Source organism: Mastigoproctus giganteus, chromosome 11 (genome assembly GCF_048544385.1).
Source record: "Mastigoproctus giganteus isolate SK-2022 chromosome 11, ASM4854438v1, whole genome shotgun sequence".
Classification (NCBI taxonomy): Eukaryota; Metazoa; Arthropoda; class Arachnida; order Uropygi; family Thelyphonidae; genus Mastigoproctus; species Mastigoproctus giganteus.
The window spans coordinates 1,688,108-1,703,125 of record NC_143585.1 but is presented as its reverse complement, the minus strand read 5'-3'; the positions used below and the strand labels follow the sequence as shown (position 1 = coordinate 1,703,125).

The 15,018-nt window shown below is 42.5% G+C and overlaps 1 protein-coding gene across 1 annotated transcript in view; it reads left to right on the top strand.

Annotated features, from left to right (window-relative positions):
- Nucleotides 1-13,475, top strand: part of LOC150077640 (pyrethroid hydrolase Ces2e-like) — a 74,858-nt gene extending 61,383 nt beyond the window's left edge. The window contains exons 7-10 of the mRNA XM_090385561.1: nt 7,514-7,701; nt 7,801-7,942; nt 9,678-9,813; nt 13,099-13,475. Coding sequence (XP_090241687.1) covers nt 7,514-7,701; nt 7,801-7,942; nt 9,678-9,813; nt 13,099-13,411 — 779 coding nt within the window. The 3' untranslated portion in view covers nt 13,412-13,475. The remainder of the gene's footprint in view (nt 1-7,513; nt 7,702-7,800; nt 7,943-9,677; nt 9,814-13,098) is intronic.
- Nucleotides 13,476-15,018: the final 1,543 nt, after the last annotated feature.

Below are 15,018 nucleotides of genomic sequence, written 5' to 3'. Positions count from 1 at the left end.
GTTTGTATCGGATATTGTGATGTTATTAATTTTTTGAAAAGCTTGATTGGTGTTATTGATCTTGAATGTGGAAAATTTAGTAAGGGGGGTTATAATTTTGACCAGGAAGGAGGATAAATTAGCGAAAGCTGAATTGCTATATGATACAATTGGTCTTAAAGGGTGGTCTGCTTTGTGTAACTTGATAATCCCAAACATGTGGGGAAGGATGTTATTGCGGATTCCAATTTGCTGTAGTGTGGAAAGGTTGATTTCCTTATTTTGCCTGAGTTTCCTGAGAATTATGTCGAGTTTATTTTTGAGTCTTACGATGTTATGGTTATTTACATTTATATATGTGTTTGGGTCTGCTAAGATGGATTCTAATTTTTCGGTGTAGGTGTCTTTATCTATTATAACAATCGTGTCACCTTTATCGGCTTTTTGAATAATAACGTTGGAAGTTTTACTGAGTTTGTGTAAATCCATAAGCTGTTGTTTTTTTATATTAGAGCAGGAAGATAGTTTGGTATTAATAATACTATTTGTTTGGTGCATTAGACGCCATTTATCGGGATGATGTTCGAGTTTGGACTGGAGTTCAACAATGCAGTCTTTTATAGGGTAATGTTGATTTTTGATGGCAAAATTAAAGCTATATTCCAGGCCAGAAATTTCAGCGGGTGTAAAAGATCTGGAAGAGAGGTTAACGGTGGAGATTTTTGCGGGGGAACGAGTCATGAGGGAATTCCATTTTTTATTATGTCTTTGTATTATTTCTTGGTTGGTAACATTAATACGTATATTGTTTTTGTTGGTGAACTCGATCCAGTCATGAGGGGTCATTTCTTTTTTAAGGTAAAATCTGAGTTGGTGTATACTATTTAAAAGGCTATATTTTTTATTATATCTCTTCCTGATTTCTTCACGGATGACCATAATAGATGTGCGGTGTACGATGTGTGGATATTTTTTGCAATTATTTTTAGGTAAAAGGCGGGCAAATTTGGGGATAATATTGTGGTGGAGACATTTTTGTAAAAAGGCAATGTGTAGACAAATTTATATCCAGAGGTTACCCCCATCAACTCATTTTAAACACAATCCTTAACGCTAAAAATAAAATTAAATCTAACATCCCAACCAAAGACAAAAATAAGACTAACATCCGCATAGTCCTCCCTTACCACAATGAACTAGCAGGACAGTTCCGACGCCTATTTAACAACACTGATATCTCCCTTGTTTTTTCCACCTACAACAAATTAGGATCCTTCTTCAGCACCTATAAAGACACATACAAATATTCTACAAACGACCTTAATAATATTATATACCTCATTAATTGTCAACCAAACTGCAACACATGTTATATCGGAAATTCGGCTCATCAAAACCATCCAACACCCGTGCATACTACCATTTCTATAGTCTCACGTCTAACCAATCTGTCACAACTCATGCCCAGACTCACAACCACAACCCGCTCATCGGTTCTGCCATTTCCATCATTAAACTAAAATCCAGCTACAGAATACATCAATATGAAGCTCTAGTTATTGAATGGTACAAGCACCACTCTAACCTCCAAATTCTAAATTCTAAACTCCCCTTCAATCTTTCCCCAATTTGGAACCTCTCGAGATTAAAGTTCCCACATGTCAAAAAAGGCATCACGAGAGTATAATTTTTTATTCTTAAAATACCATACGCGTTCTCTCCCCACACATTGTCAACTGAAGACGTTGTTTAACTAACGAAAGTCCTCGTAAAGACTATTGGCTTCACCTACATAGTTTTTAATTATTCTTCTTTCTTTTATTTCGATGACAACCAAGGATTGGATGTGTGTACACTTTTGTTTCCTTGCGCTCATTTAACTCAGTCAACTTTTACTTACTTCCCTCCCTTTTAATTTTTCAATTTAACAATTCAACGTAAACATTAACCACGCTACCTAAGTAAACCATCGCAGATTAATTTCAAGGTGAGTACCGCTTTTTAAGCTTTCGCTATGTTTTTCTTAATTAACAGCATAACACCTCTTCCCTTCCTATCCTGTCTATCCTTTCTGTAGACATTGTACTCCCCAAATTCCAGTTCAGCATTCCTTATATCTGTGTGACACCACGTCTCTGATATCCCAACAATATCCGCCGTTGATGTCTTGAGCAACACTTCAAATTCATCAAATTTATTTATTATGCTTCTAGCATTGGTATTCATGCAAACATACATACTCCTATTCTTAGTTACCCTAACACATCCCATATACCCACCTATTTCACCATGACTACTATTCGTCCCTGAAACCGCCAACACTCCTCGCTCCAGGTCGCTACTTATCTTCAACTCTGCCTACGGCTACTTTTAACCTTTTAGTCTGCGAATCCCTCCAAGATGGCAGTTTCTGACCCAGCTAACACTCCCTAGACAGCATCAGCAAATATTCTTGCACCCTTTCTATTTAAGTGTATCCCATCCCTGTAGAAGCAGTCCCTTCTGTTAACAAGTACAGACCAGGCTGAAAAAAATTCAATCCCTTGAGCCTTACACAATCTTTCCAGGGCCGAATTGATCGACAAGGCTCTCATCATATACTCCCTCCTATCGTGTCTGGGCAGAATTGCAGACACTTTCAAATTCAACCCTACTTCACGGCTTTTTTTCATCAGTGACCTGTTCTGTTAAGTAATTCTGCCGGCCTCCTACTCTTGATATCATTAGTGCCAACGTGTACAACAACAACATCACCTTTTGTGCCCTTAAAAGATGATATCCGCTCTACAACGTCATCAACCTTTCCCCCTGGCAGACATACCCTGGTCCTGTTCCACCTATCCTTTTTACAAAGCATGTTCCCCGTTTCCCTGACAATAGAGTCACCAACAACTACTAGTTCCTGTGGGACCCGCACATTGTTTACGCGCACTCTTTCGATCTCCACAGGCAGTGTCGGATTAAGGCCAAGTGATGCCCTCAGCCCAACAACGGTGCCCCCTCGACTTCTCCATCGCTTAACTTACAAGACATTAACGCTCAATGAGTGCTGAACGTGGAATAAAAGTTTGAAAATTTCTAACCCTTTTTGAGTTTTCTTCCGGGCAAGACCCCGCAACTATATTAAATAAAAACTTTTGGTTTTTTAATTTTTATTTATTTAACAAAAGCGGTAAAAATATAAGCAAAGATTTTTGTATAGGTTTATATTTATTTACTTTTTAAAACGTTTTCTTCTAAATTTTTTTAATTGCAAAGTCTTTGATCAAGTCCTCAAAACTAATTAGGCGTAACAAATCTGCTTCCATACTTAGCAGAGACAAGACATCCAATCTGTTTTGTCGCTCACCCGTTCTCTTGGGATTTTTAATGCGCTCGAGTCGAGAATGAACGCTCAGCTGCGCAATTCGTAACCATTAATGTTAAAAAAATACGCGAGGCAAAATCTGCATTTGGAAACGCACAATCAAATTTGTCTTCTACAATTATTTTATAAAGTTTAGATGGACTGAATCTGGTGTTTACACTTTTTGTTGCGCTGAACCGATGCCCCACATATGCGTGAAACTGCCGAAGCTCAGCAGAGATCCAAGTCCAAGTCTTCTGGGTAAGCATCGATGAGTTTTTGAAAGCGGTGAGGGTACCTTTCAGTTTCAGCAGATGAAAGTGACATTATTTGGCAATCACTTAGAAAGGAAACCCTGTCTGCTGTTTCGTTGTACACTTCTTCTCTTCTTAGTTTCTACTTTGTCAATAAATGGGTAAAAGGTGGTGGTACGAAATTTATCTTTGCATTTAGATCTGCTTCTGGTGCATCTCCGTAATTTGGTACCGTCTTTCTGATACGTTTTCGAGTTTGAACGGCCTTCTAATCAACATCTTGTAGTATTTCCGTCACAAGTGCTTCAAATGTTTAAAAGTAATCACCCAAAGAGGTAATGACCCACTCAGATCTGCACATGTTTTTAAGTTCACATCTTCACTTTGCAGAAGTTGACTCGCTCTATGCGTGTTTTGCAAAATCTCATCGCGCATGATCAGCATGAAAACAAATTCTACCCGTTGCATCTTATTTGAAATATTGTCCGCTTGTCTTCTAGTGTGTCTCCTTTTTGGGACTAGTCTTCAGATAAACACTTTAAAGCTTCCAATATCTTAAAGAAACACTTCAAAACTGCTGAAATTGCCATTGCATATGCTTCCCAACTGGTATTAGAGAAGGATTTTAACACAGGTTCATTTCCAAGACAAGCTTTAAGAACTTTACACCGGTTGGTTGAGGCATTTTTCATTTTCAGCAATCTTTTCATCAGACCATAGGTAGCCTCAGTTAGGGACCCTGTGTGTATGGTGAATAAACGAATCGTTTCTAGAAGAGTAAACAAGGGATCCGATCACGAACCCATTGCCATGTTCCTGCACTTAGCCATCCATAACTTCGATATCCAAGGCCCAAAAAAGAAAAAAGAAAAACATCCCCCAAATTCATTGATCTACCACGATGTCTTGAAGCCGCATCCTCCATCCCTTGGGAAGCTCTCAACAATTGCGATCTCCAGCTGGCTGTGGACCTCATGACCAGGTGGAGCCGGATCATTGCCAATTACGGAGCGACAAAAACTGCCTGCATCACTCTCCGTTCAAGAGCTTGTGAACACGTATACTGAACAAAACCTTTCAAGAAAAACAAAATCTGCATAAGAGATGAAAAGAATCAGGCGCTGTACAAGATCGGATTGTCTTCTCCAGAGCAAGGGCAGTGTTCAAGCGCCAGAAATCATCTGCAATCAAAAAACATCTAAAATCAACCGTACAAAAAGGCAAACCATTTTATGACTCTCGGCACACAGGAATTCCTAAAACACTGGATCTTGAACATTGGATGGACCACATTGCACGGTTCTCGAACAATGTGGCCCCAACATATCCAGGCAACTTACCTGTCAACAACGTCCCAACGGATATGCTTGCCACCGTTTACTCTTCTAGAAACAGCTTATAACTGCTATAAATGGATTGCCACCCACAGCAACCACAGGCCCCGACCATGTGCCACAATTCATGATCAAGTGTCTCAGCACGTTTATCATCGATCCACTACTCTCAATTTTTAACCGTGTCTTAACGCAGCACTACTTCCCCCCTCTCTGGAACAGATATGCTGTGAGGCCACATCCTAAATGCCAATCTGCATCCCGCATTAAACAGTTCAGGCCAATCTCTCGCTCTTCCAGCCTCTTGAAACTTATGGAGAAAGCATTACTTTCTACCATCACGAATCAAATCATGCCTACAAACCCCCACAAATTCACTATGCCATTCCTGGAAAATCCATAGTCACCAATTTAACATCCATAACCAGCACCATTCTCAGAGCACTAGAAGCTAAAGCAGAACTTGCCATCGTCGACCTGGAAGGTGCCTTCGACTCAATCAGCATTCCCTCGCTCGTTCACCTCCTAGAAAATTACTTCCATATAAAAGGCGACATGTTGTGGTTTATCACAAACCTGCTATCAGACAGAATCATTGCTCTTACAGCGGATCAAGATACAATCTCAAGAAAAATCACTGCGGGAGTTTCCCAAGGCGGAGTCCTCTCCGGAGCATTATTTACTGCAGTCATTATTCCATTTGTTCAAGAGAGAGAAGACATAATCTGCTATGCTGACGATATTAAGCTACACACCCAGATTAACCCGGGCGAACATATCTCAAAAATTAATGAAAACATCAATCGAAAGCTACACGACTTAGAATCCTATCTCCATCAATTTGGACTACTTATTAATCCTGCAAAATCAGCCCAAAGTGTCTTTTCGTTGAAGCACCAACCCACTGAAGTCCAAGCTTCTCTAGATGGCATTCTCCTTCCAGTGGTAAATACACATACGGACTTGGGAGTAGTTTTCGATTGCAAACTGACCTTCAAGCCCCACATTGACAAGCTCATAACAAAATCCTGCAAAATGCGAAGGATTACCAAACAACAACTACTTCACGTTAAGGATCTGGATGTGACTCGGCGGTACGCATACACCTCTGTATAGTCCGTCGTGTTATACGCCTCAGAAATATGGGCATCTGCAGCCCCCACGAATATCAAGCGTGTGTACTCCTCCGAATACTGGCTCCTTCGTTGGATCACACATAAACATCATCGTCCACCCCAGCAAAGAACAACTGCGATGGCAACCGCACTGAACTTTGCCCGACTGCCAAACCTTATAATGGAAAGACGCCTCATACTAACTGCCAAATTGACACTGGAATGATCTCGGAGCCAAACATATGGGAACTGTGCAGCTGGAGAATCCCTCAACCCGGACTGAGGTCAGCTCCCACACTTATAGCCCACCCTAATAGACTAGCCCTTAGCGACTGTTTTCTCCCCACGCAGATGCTTATCACAGTCCAAGCAATCGAAGGCGACCTCTACAAATTTTCAAGGATCGCAGATACCGGAGAGAGACAGATCCTTGATGGACTAAACTGAACCAGTTAAAGTGGGCAGTATAATAAATTTAAAAAAGGGTGTCTGTATAATATTGTATATAATGTCAAAAATACTGTATAATATCTTTGTGAATATATTGTGAATAATTTAACTGAAACTTATTATATTGTTGGCACTGGGGGAATGAAACCGAATTTCGATGCGGGCTCCGTCCTCAAGGCCTTTGTCCACCAGCCAATGTGAAGCCCCTGGCATTCCTGCCGTGAAGGGTACATTCTATACATCCTCTTGTACACAATAAAGATTATATTATTATTATTTGCGGGAGAAAACGTCCAACTAAAAACGTGTCACAGGGCTGCGTTGGCCCAAGGCCGCGTTTGAGTAAAGTTTAAGCGATGTAACGGGTTTTCGATGGAAATAACGGTGCCCCGAGGATAAACGTAATCGTTTAGAGAAGGCCGATCTCTGTAACTGTCCCAGGAGGGACACTGCGGTCACCGGGAAAGTTAAGTGCGCTTTAAGCGTTGAGGCAACTAACGCTGTGAGGCGTCACTATTTGTGTCTGTAATTGCACGTATTCTTTGCTGTTTGGTCTGATGGCCGAACGAAAAACCTGTTTCCAAGAGAGAGGGAAAGAAAAAAAAAAATAAAAAAATACGCGGCCCTCGCTTTAGATCGATTAACTCAGCCACGCTGGGGAAACCCCAATAGAAATTATCCGATGTGGGGAGATGATGATAATAACCACTGCGCTTCCCTCCAGGTCCCCCACGCAATAAACACAGAAAACAGAGCTGTGCTACAGTGTTTTCTCGTCATTCCCATTCAAGTCGTGACGTTCGGCTTTATGAAACCGAGGATCCGTCACGGATTTGTTTCCCAAAAAAGGTTACTGCACGGCTCTTTTCTTAGTTACCACGTGATTGAAATTTAAAAGTGTCCAATGTAATATCATTTTGCCTTTTTCAAATCATGAAATAAGTGTTAGGCCAGGAACTTTTCAAATATTCCTCTTATAATATTATAAATGGTTGTTGCGGTTATTGTTGCGCTGAATGACGTCATATTTTACAGTGCAGGATCCCAAATCGACGGCCCTGACCCACTCGTTCATGAAGGACTACCTTCCGCACCTGCTCAAGAACAACTCGCTGACCGAGATGAACATCGCCGCTCTCTACCACGCCATCTACGTCAAGTACGCCATCTTCAGTCCTTCGGCAGAGACCAATTTCAGCAGCGACCTGCACATCCTGTCTCAGGTTCGAACCTTCTTTCATTGCGCCAGCGAAATTTATGAGAGTGAACGAGAAAGCAACGAGCGAAACCGAGAGCTGAGAAGGATTTTTGCTTTCTTTCAGGTGATCAGCGATTCGGACCTGAAGGCCCCCACCGTCAGACTGGTGCAACTCCTCGCCAAGAGTTCCAGCGCCCCCGTATTCATGTACGAGTTCGACTACGAGAGTCCCGATGACATTTTATTCACTCTGCATCCCTGGATCGGTAAGTAGCTCTTACGACCCTCTTCTACACTTCTCGATTTTAGCTGAAGACAATCATCTCAATACCTGCGCAGTTTACAATCTGTTCACTCGTTGTTTCAGTATCATTCCTGCCACTGACCCTCGTGGGTAGCGCAGTTGGTAGGATCGGTGTCTCCCCACAGCGGGTGGAAAAGACCCGAGTTTCAACCTCGTCATTGACGCGAGGAATTTTTTGGACCTTTTTAACAACGTGGCTGAGTTAGCCGGTCTCAGAAAAGGGTGGCGTGGTTTTTTCTCCCGAAACTCGCGTTTTCGTGCAGCAAATCGAGTCGACCTCAGAACACGCTCAACTTTCAGGCAATGTACAAGGAGCAACGTGGGCTTAGTTGCCGATGCTCCTAAAACCCAACAACAACAACCAACCAACCAACCAACTAGTGTGCCTTTTTATCATCTGAAACTTACAGATTACGCATTCATCAATATCGGTAATCAAAGAAATTATAAATAGAGAAAACAGCAATGGGCCCAGCACCGAACCATGGGAGACTCCGATAACAACGTTAGTCTAGAGTCTAGACTCTAGAGATCCCAGTGCCTACGATCATCAACTTCTCCCGCTCAACCTTCCCTTTATCTAAACTGCCCTTAGGACTCCAATCTACAGCAGTCGTTTATGTGGAACAGTATAGTGAAAAGCATTTCTGAAATCCAAGTATACGTTATCAAAGTTATTGTTATTTTTTAATAATATTACATTAGATAAACAATAAAAAATAAATGCAAGCTAAATAAATAAATAAATAAATAAATAATATTTAAATCGTATGTATAGCTTAGCTAAATAAATAAATAATTACAAAATAAACGTAATACTCTGCGAAGACTTCACGATTTTCTCTTTCTTTCTCTCTCTCTCTCTCTCTCTGTCGCGCTTTTCATCGAACAAACCAGCCAAATGAAGCGTACAATGCACACGGTTTACAGACGCCATGTACGCATGCCTCAGTGCCTTAGTTCCCCAAGCCGAAAAATGAATGAAATAAATAAATGAAACCGAACCTATTCCTGAATGGAATTCATTGTTGCGAATTCACGTACGTGCGGGGTTGTGATGACCCAATGACGGAGGTTAAACATTCCCACGGGTCCTGCGGAAATCTGCTTTCGAGCGAGTTATAAATCAAAGATTATTTATAATGAGCGCCACATTTCATTTCCTATTTGGGCTCCTCGAGAAGAAATCCATTTTGTCCGTAAACCGAGTGTGTTCTCGAGGTCGGTTTGTCTGTTTGGTAGATGCAAAATCCCCGAGGGAAGAAAAAATGAAATGTCCCCTCGCCTCAGACCGACTAAGTCGGCCGCACTGTGCGAAACGTTTTCTACCGTCCAGTGGCGAAACTGTCATTCCGGCAGGTCCGCAACCACAGGGAGGCCGAGGAGTCAAGGGGACTGACGGTTCGTTCCCCTTGGTTGTTGAAATCGCGCGGGAGCAGCTGGGAAGTCTGGAAGAGGGGCCCAGAATTCATACCGTTTTGCTCGCATCATTGACAGAATTTGAACCCCGGCCTTTTCTACACGGTGTGGGCGGACGGTGAAAACATCCACTGCGCAGCCGCAACAGCTGTTAATCTGAAGTCGTATTTACGCGTTTAATATAGATAAATAAATATGACCTTTATCGCTAGGTTAACTATTTGAAAGCACTTTTGCAACGCGTTCGTCTTCTGCTGAGTTTCGTATTTCTGTTTCAGGGGCGTACCACGAGAGTGAGCTGAACTACCTGTTCGGACTTCCCCACATGGGTCTGCAGAATGCCTTCGGGACGGAGAACGACGGGAAGGTCAGCGACAACATGATCGCCCTGTGGAGCAACTTCGCCAAATTCGGGTAAGTCGCGTTTCCTTAAAGTTTCTCACACCGCGTTCTCCGAGTGCGCCCCCTAGCGAGAAGAAGCGACTTAATCGAAATGAACGCGTCCGGTTCGAATTCCATCGCGGGAATCGGAACGTTTTGCGAAGATCGCGCACGAGTGTGACGCATTTGAACGAGTCCGCGACGGCAATTACATCAATTAGTTTTTGCTTCGCGGGAAATGGAAAAGAAATTCCAGAAACGAAATACGCGTTAACTGATTTCTTAGATTGAATTTTTATTTTATTTTAGGCGATTAATAAAAGTAATTTATATAAAACCAATATGTATTCACTTTGAATTATAAAAATGATTTACGCGTATTTACTTCACGCTTCATTCATTTTTACTTCGCCGCGCATGCTTTGCGGCGCAATATTCGCTCTGCTTTTCTAATCATGAACGGCGCGTGAAATGCGACGCCTATTTCACGCTCTCCGATTTAATAAGTTAAACGATTGTAGTAAATTGTCAGCGTTTTCGTAATGCAGTTTACTTATTTCTTCCGGATTTCATTAACTATCGAAATATAAAAGTTAATGTTATTTCCGCGATTAACGTAATAAAAGATAATAGTAATAATTTATAATTTACGTAATTATTATTACTATCTGTTCATTGCTCGTTTCATCAATCACTCCGTAGACTCCGGTAAGCTGGAGGTGGGCGGGGGGGTGATATTTAAATTCTAAAGTTTAAAGGAGTAGGGCAATCCGAAAAGATATGGCGCAATTTGATATTTTCAGAGTGGGGTACGTAGAATTTTTGGGCCCCTGTACAAAGACCACTGGCTGGCTCCGTTCTTATTATTCGTTTCTTTCGTCGGGACCGAGGCATGGGCCCCACTGGGGTTCATTTATGTCGTATAATATAATTAACGTAAAGGTAAAAAATCGGCGATGTCTTTTTGGTATATTTAGGTGGCGCCCGCGTCTGTCCGATGATCGAAGTAAACGATAAATGCGCGCGAGAGTGTCCCGTTGTGCGCTCTTTTTCACTCTGCCCTAAATTCGTATCTTTGTATGCATTAAAATAACTTTCCTCTTGAGCGATATTTATTGGGCCAATTGGAGAAGAGGGATGCGGGTTAAGCGGTAATACATGAACGATACTAAAATGCCATCGGCTGTGGGTTCCTAAAGATATTTGAAAAAGCAATCCAGCCCACCATTGCAGACCACTGTTTCAATCACAGGCCTCCGTACCTCCACACTGTGATTAAGGGGAGATCTACTAACAGCAACCTCCTAGACACCCTTACCAGAATCCAGAAAGCCCTCAACAACAGGACACAGCTTGATGTTATTTTCTTTGACATAAAAGCGGCCTATGACAAAATAGATATAACAGCTCTAATCACCATTCTCCAGCAGTACTTTAACATCACTGGAAGGATTCTCCCTATCATTAAATCAATCCTGGAGCATAGACATCTCATCATATCACATCGCAGATTTCAGACAACTTGCATTACTAATAGGGGTGTCCCGCAAGGGGGAGTCCTATCACCAACCCTATTTGCCGCAGCGCTGGAGCCCTTCCTTGCATCCCAAACTGACTTCCAATCATACGCCGATGACCTGAAACTTTATATTACATCCTCTGACCAAACTCAGGTTCTTAGCACTACCTTGCAGGCAAATAAAACCATACATAACCTTCAACAATATTTGGTTTCCATCGGACTACAGATTAACCAAACAAAGACAGCTGAAATGTCCTTCACCTGGAAGAAGTCACGCAATTACATTAATCTTACTATCAATGGATCACCCATTCAGAAAGTTAAAACGCACAAAGATCTCGGATTAGTGTGGGATGATGGGCTGACATTCCAGGCTCACCTCCTGAACACAAAAACAAAAATGTACTCCGCTATGTGGGCGATCCGCCAGGAACTAACGGGAATTCATGACGCCGACCTGGTAAAGAAATATGTTGTCCGATGTGTCTATCCCATTCCTCTCTATGTCGCAACCATTTGGTCCTCTTCTCCCACAACACACTTCAACAAGTTCCTCAGCCTGGAACACTGGCTCCTGAAATGGCTTAACTGGCGGACTGACAACCAATACACCATTTCTGGGGCTCACTTCTACATAAATCTGGAAGTCACCCCATGGAAACAACAGATTGTGGCAGCAAACCTTCTTACACTTGCCAGACTAATCACAAGACGACTCGACGCCCCTGACATCACTGATTTAATAAAAACTCCACGCATTGCCGGAAGGAATCAAATGGACCCAAGGCTCCCACTCACAATCAGTTTGAACAACCTGAAAGGATTGAGACGCATGTTCCCAGGAAACACGGTAAATTTGATGAACAATCTAGCCATCGACCTGGATAGATTCTGCGAACAGCATTCATACAGACGTCAGAAGCTAAAGGACACATATGCAAACATACACTTATGAGACGCCACCAGAAGGAAAATGCCACCACAATGCATCCCGCTAAAGATAGGCGAAAAGGAAAATAAAGTGAAGCCATCACTGGTCCTCTCTTACTTAGAATCTACTACTCCAAAGACGCCTGGCTGCACTATTACGTTCAAGATTGAAGAATTGAAGAGATACCACGTGTAACAACCGGTGAAGGACTGCCTCATTTCTTTATATTTTGTATATTTCCCTCATGCTTATGTAATTTATAGCAATTTTGAGAAAGTAATATCCTTTAATTCTTTTAATTATGTAAAATAATAAACACTAAGTTCTGTACCTGTCGGGTTAAGCATACATGGGCCCCATGTAACCGCCAGGCACATGTCCCTGTCTTAACCTCTGTGTGTAATATCACCCCCCTAGCTTCTTGCTGTCCAGGGGGTGGCTCTTTGGCAGAGCAATAAACAGATTTAATAAATAAATAAATAAATACAGAAGAGTTTTAGTGTGGGGAAACGAGCTTCTGTTTAAGCGTGTTCTCGCGCTATGTTTATCTGACGCGGTACCATTCTTCATTTGCATATGTGACGTATTTATTTGAACAAACTAAACGCGACGAGGCATAATATTTTAAGATTTTATATCCGCGCGTAATATCGGCGTAGATACACCGTAGACAAAGAAAAACTACGATCGGAGTGTGGAAGGCATCCCCCGATGTTCTTATTTTTCACTCGTCTAATTAATTATTATAATTAATGAGTCCGGCAATTTTCTGTTCCGAGCAAAAATAGTCGATGTTCGTTTTGACTATTTATGAACGAACGCGGTTAATGAAACGAATAAAAAGTGTTCTCTTCTTTCTTTTCAGAACGCCGGATCCGGGAAACGAGACCAACAGCGCCATCTGGTTGCCTTACACCGCGGACGGCGAAAACTACTGTCAGATCGGGTTGGGACTGGTTCCCAAGAGAAAATACCTCGAAGACAAGATGATGTTTTGGAACTCTTTCGTCCCTTTATTCACGCAGTTCCCGATTCGCTTCGAAAGACTCGAATTTTGCAGTTTCCTCGTATTTGTGGTCCTTCTAATCGCCATCTCCTTGCTCACCCTGGTCAGCGCCGCCACCATCTGGCTGCTTCTGTGCGGAAAGAAGCCAACCATCATCGGAACTCCTCTGTGAGATCCCGCCCAACCACAAACCAGCTTGGTAGGAGGGAGTGATTTAATACTTTTTCTTTTTTCTCGGGGATATTTTCTTCCCTCCGTAAAAACTACTCACGCGTTAATTATTAATCTCGAAATTCACCGGAAAAGAAAAAGATTTTGGAAGTCCGAAAGCGGGTCATTACGAACACGCGTGCGATGATTAGGCACGAGCGGGAATCATTTTTAGGCCATCGGACGTTGCAGTTCCGTCTCTCTCGTGACCGCAGCTGCGCCATTCTTCCCAAGGGTCGTCGCCAAAAGAATTATCCCGAAAAAGTGGGAAAACATTGCGCGAACCCATCGACAGGTGGAGCCAGTTGTGAGGCCCGTAGCTTAGGGGAGTAACCCGACCCAAAAGAACAATAAAAAGACGTTTTGTTCCGGAGAAAGTCTGTTGCCAAGTGGGGGGAGGGGTTGAATTAAGCCGTTCGAACACTCGTAAGTCAAAAAAGTATAAATTTTTCCGTTAAAAAAGCACGTTTCCGAGACTCGGAAACCTTTTCTTTTATTTTATTGTCGGTAATGGTCGTAAAGGTTTTTCTGTCCGTACGCACCTCCGAAGCTCGCTTCTCAAATATTTTAAGATTTACACGAACTGTCGGTTACTAATCGCGCTAACGGCCTCGTGGGGGATCTAAATATAAAAGAGCGACACGTCCGCAACAACCTTCCTTCCGTTGGACTGCAGCAGACGAAAGGGGAAAACCAGCGTTCCAAAAAGAATTTCTCGACCGAGAATAGCGACGACGGGTCTGTCCGTGGACAGAATTAGAAAAGTGAGCCACGAGACACCCTTCAGACAACGCGCTTCTTGGCAACGCGTCATTCTGGGGGCTGTCGGATGAATGACACTTTGAGTGTTTTCTACAACACGTGCTTTCGAGGCACACACGGTCCGTACTTGCTTCGTTTATTTAAAATTTAACGCCGCGACAAAATGTCCTCTTCATTTGTGTATTTCGGGACTTAATTCTCGTCGCACTGAACTCCCATCTAATATTAGAACCGATAGTTTTTGGGGCAGATCCACTCGCTCGCTCACTCTCACCTTAAACTGCTCTAAACGACGCCATTAATTTTTATTTGTTCCGTCTTACGTTCATTCTTAATCTTCAACGTCCGTTTCTTCGTTATTTCGTGAAAAGCGCGCCTTTTTCTTAATCGAACCTTAAGAAAGAGAGGAATTCGCCGACTGCTTCGAGCAACGCCAAAGCGAAGATCAAATAAAATGCGGACGAGAAGAATGTCACGAGAGAAACCGCCCAGGCGGAGAGACAGACAAATTAATTTAATTATCTCGTTTAAAACTACGATCGAGATCGCGCGTCTTCCTTGGATGTGCCTCATCGTGTCATCGGTCCACGAGGAGGACATTTTTGACGACGCAACGAAACGAATGCGACGTAAAATAAAACCGAAATACAGAAGAAAGGTGAAGCCAACGAGAACTACTGTTCTGGAGGTTTCGGTTCAATTTGGTTCCGCAGAAATTCGCAATGGCGTTTTCACTCGGAGGTGCTCGGCCAATGGCAGGCGGAAGGACATTGCAGCGCGCTACTCCACCTTTTCATTTTTTCCAAA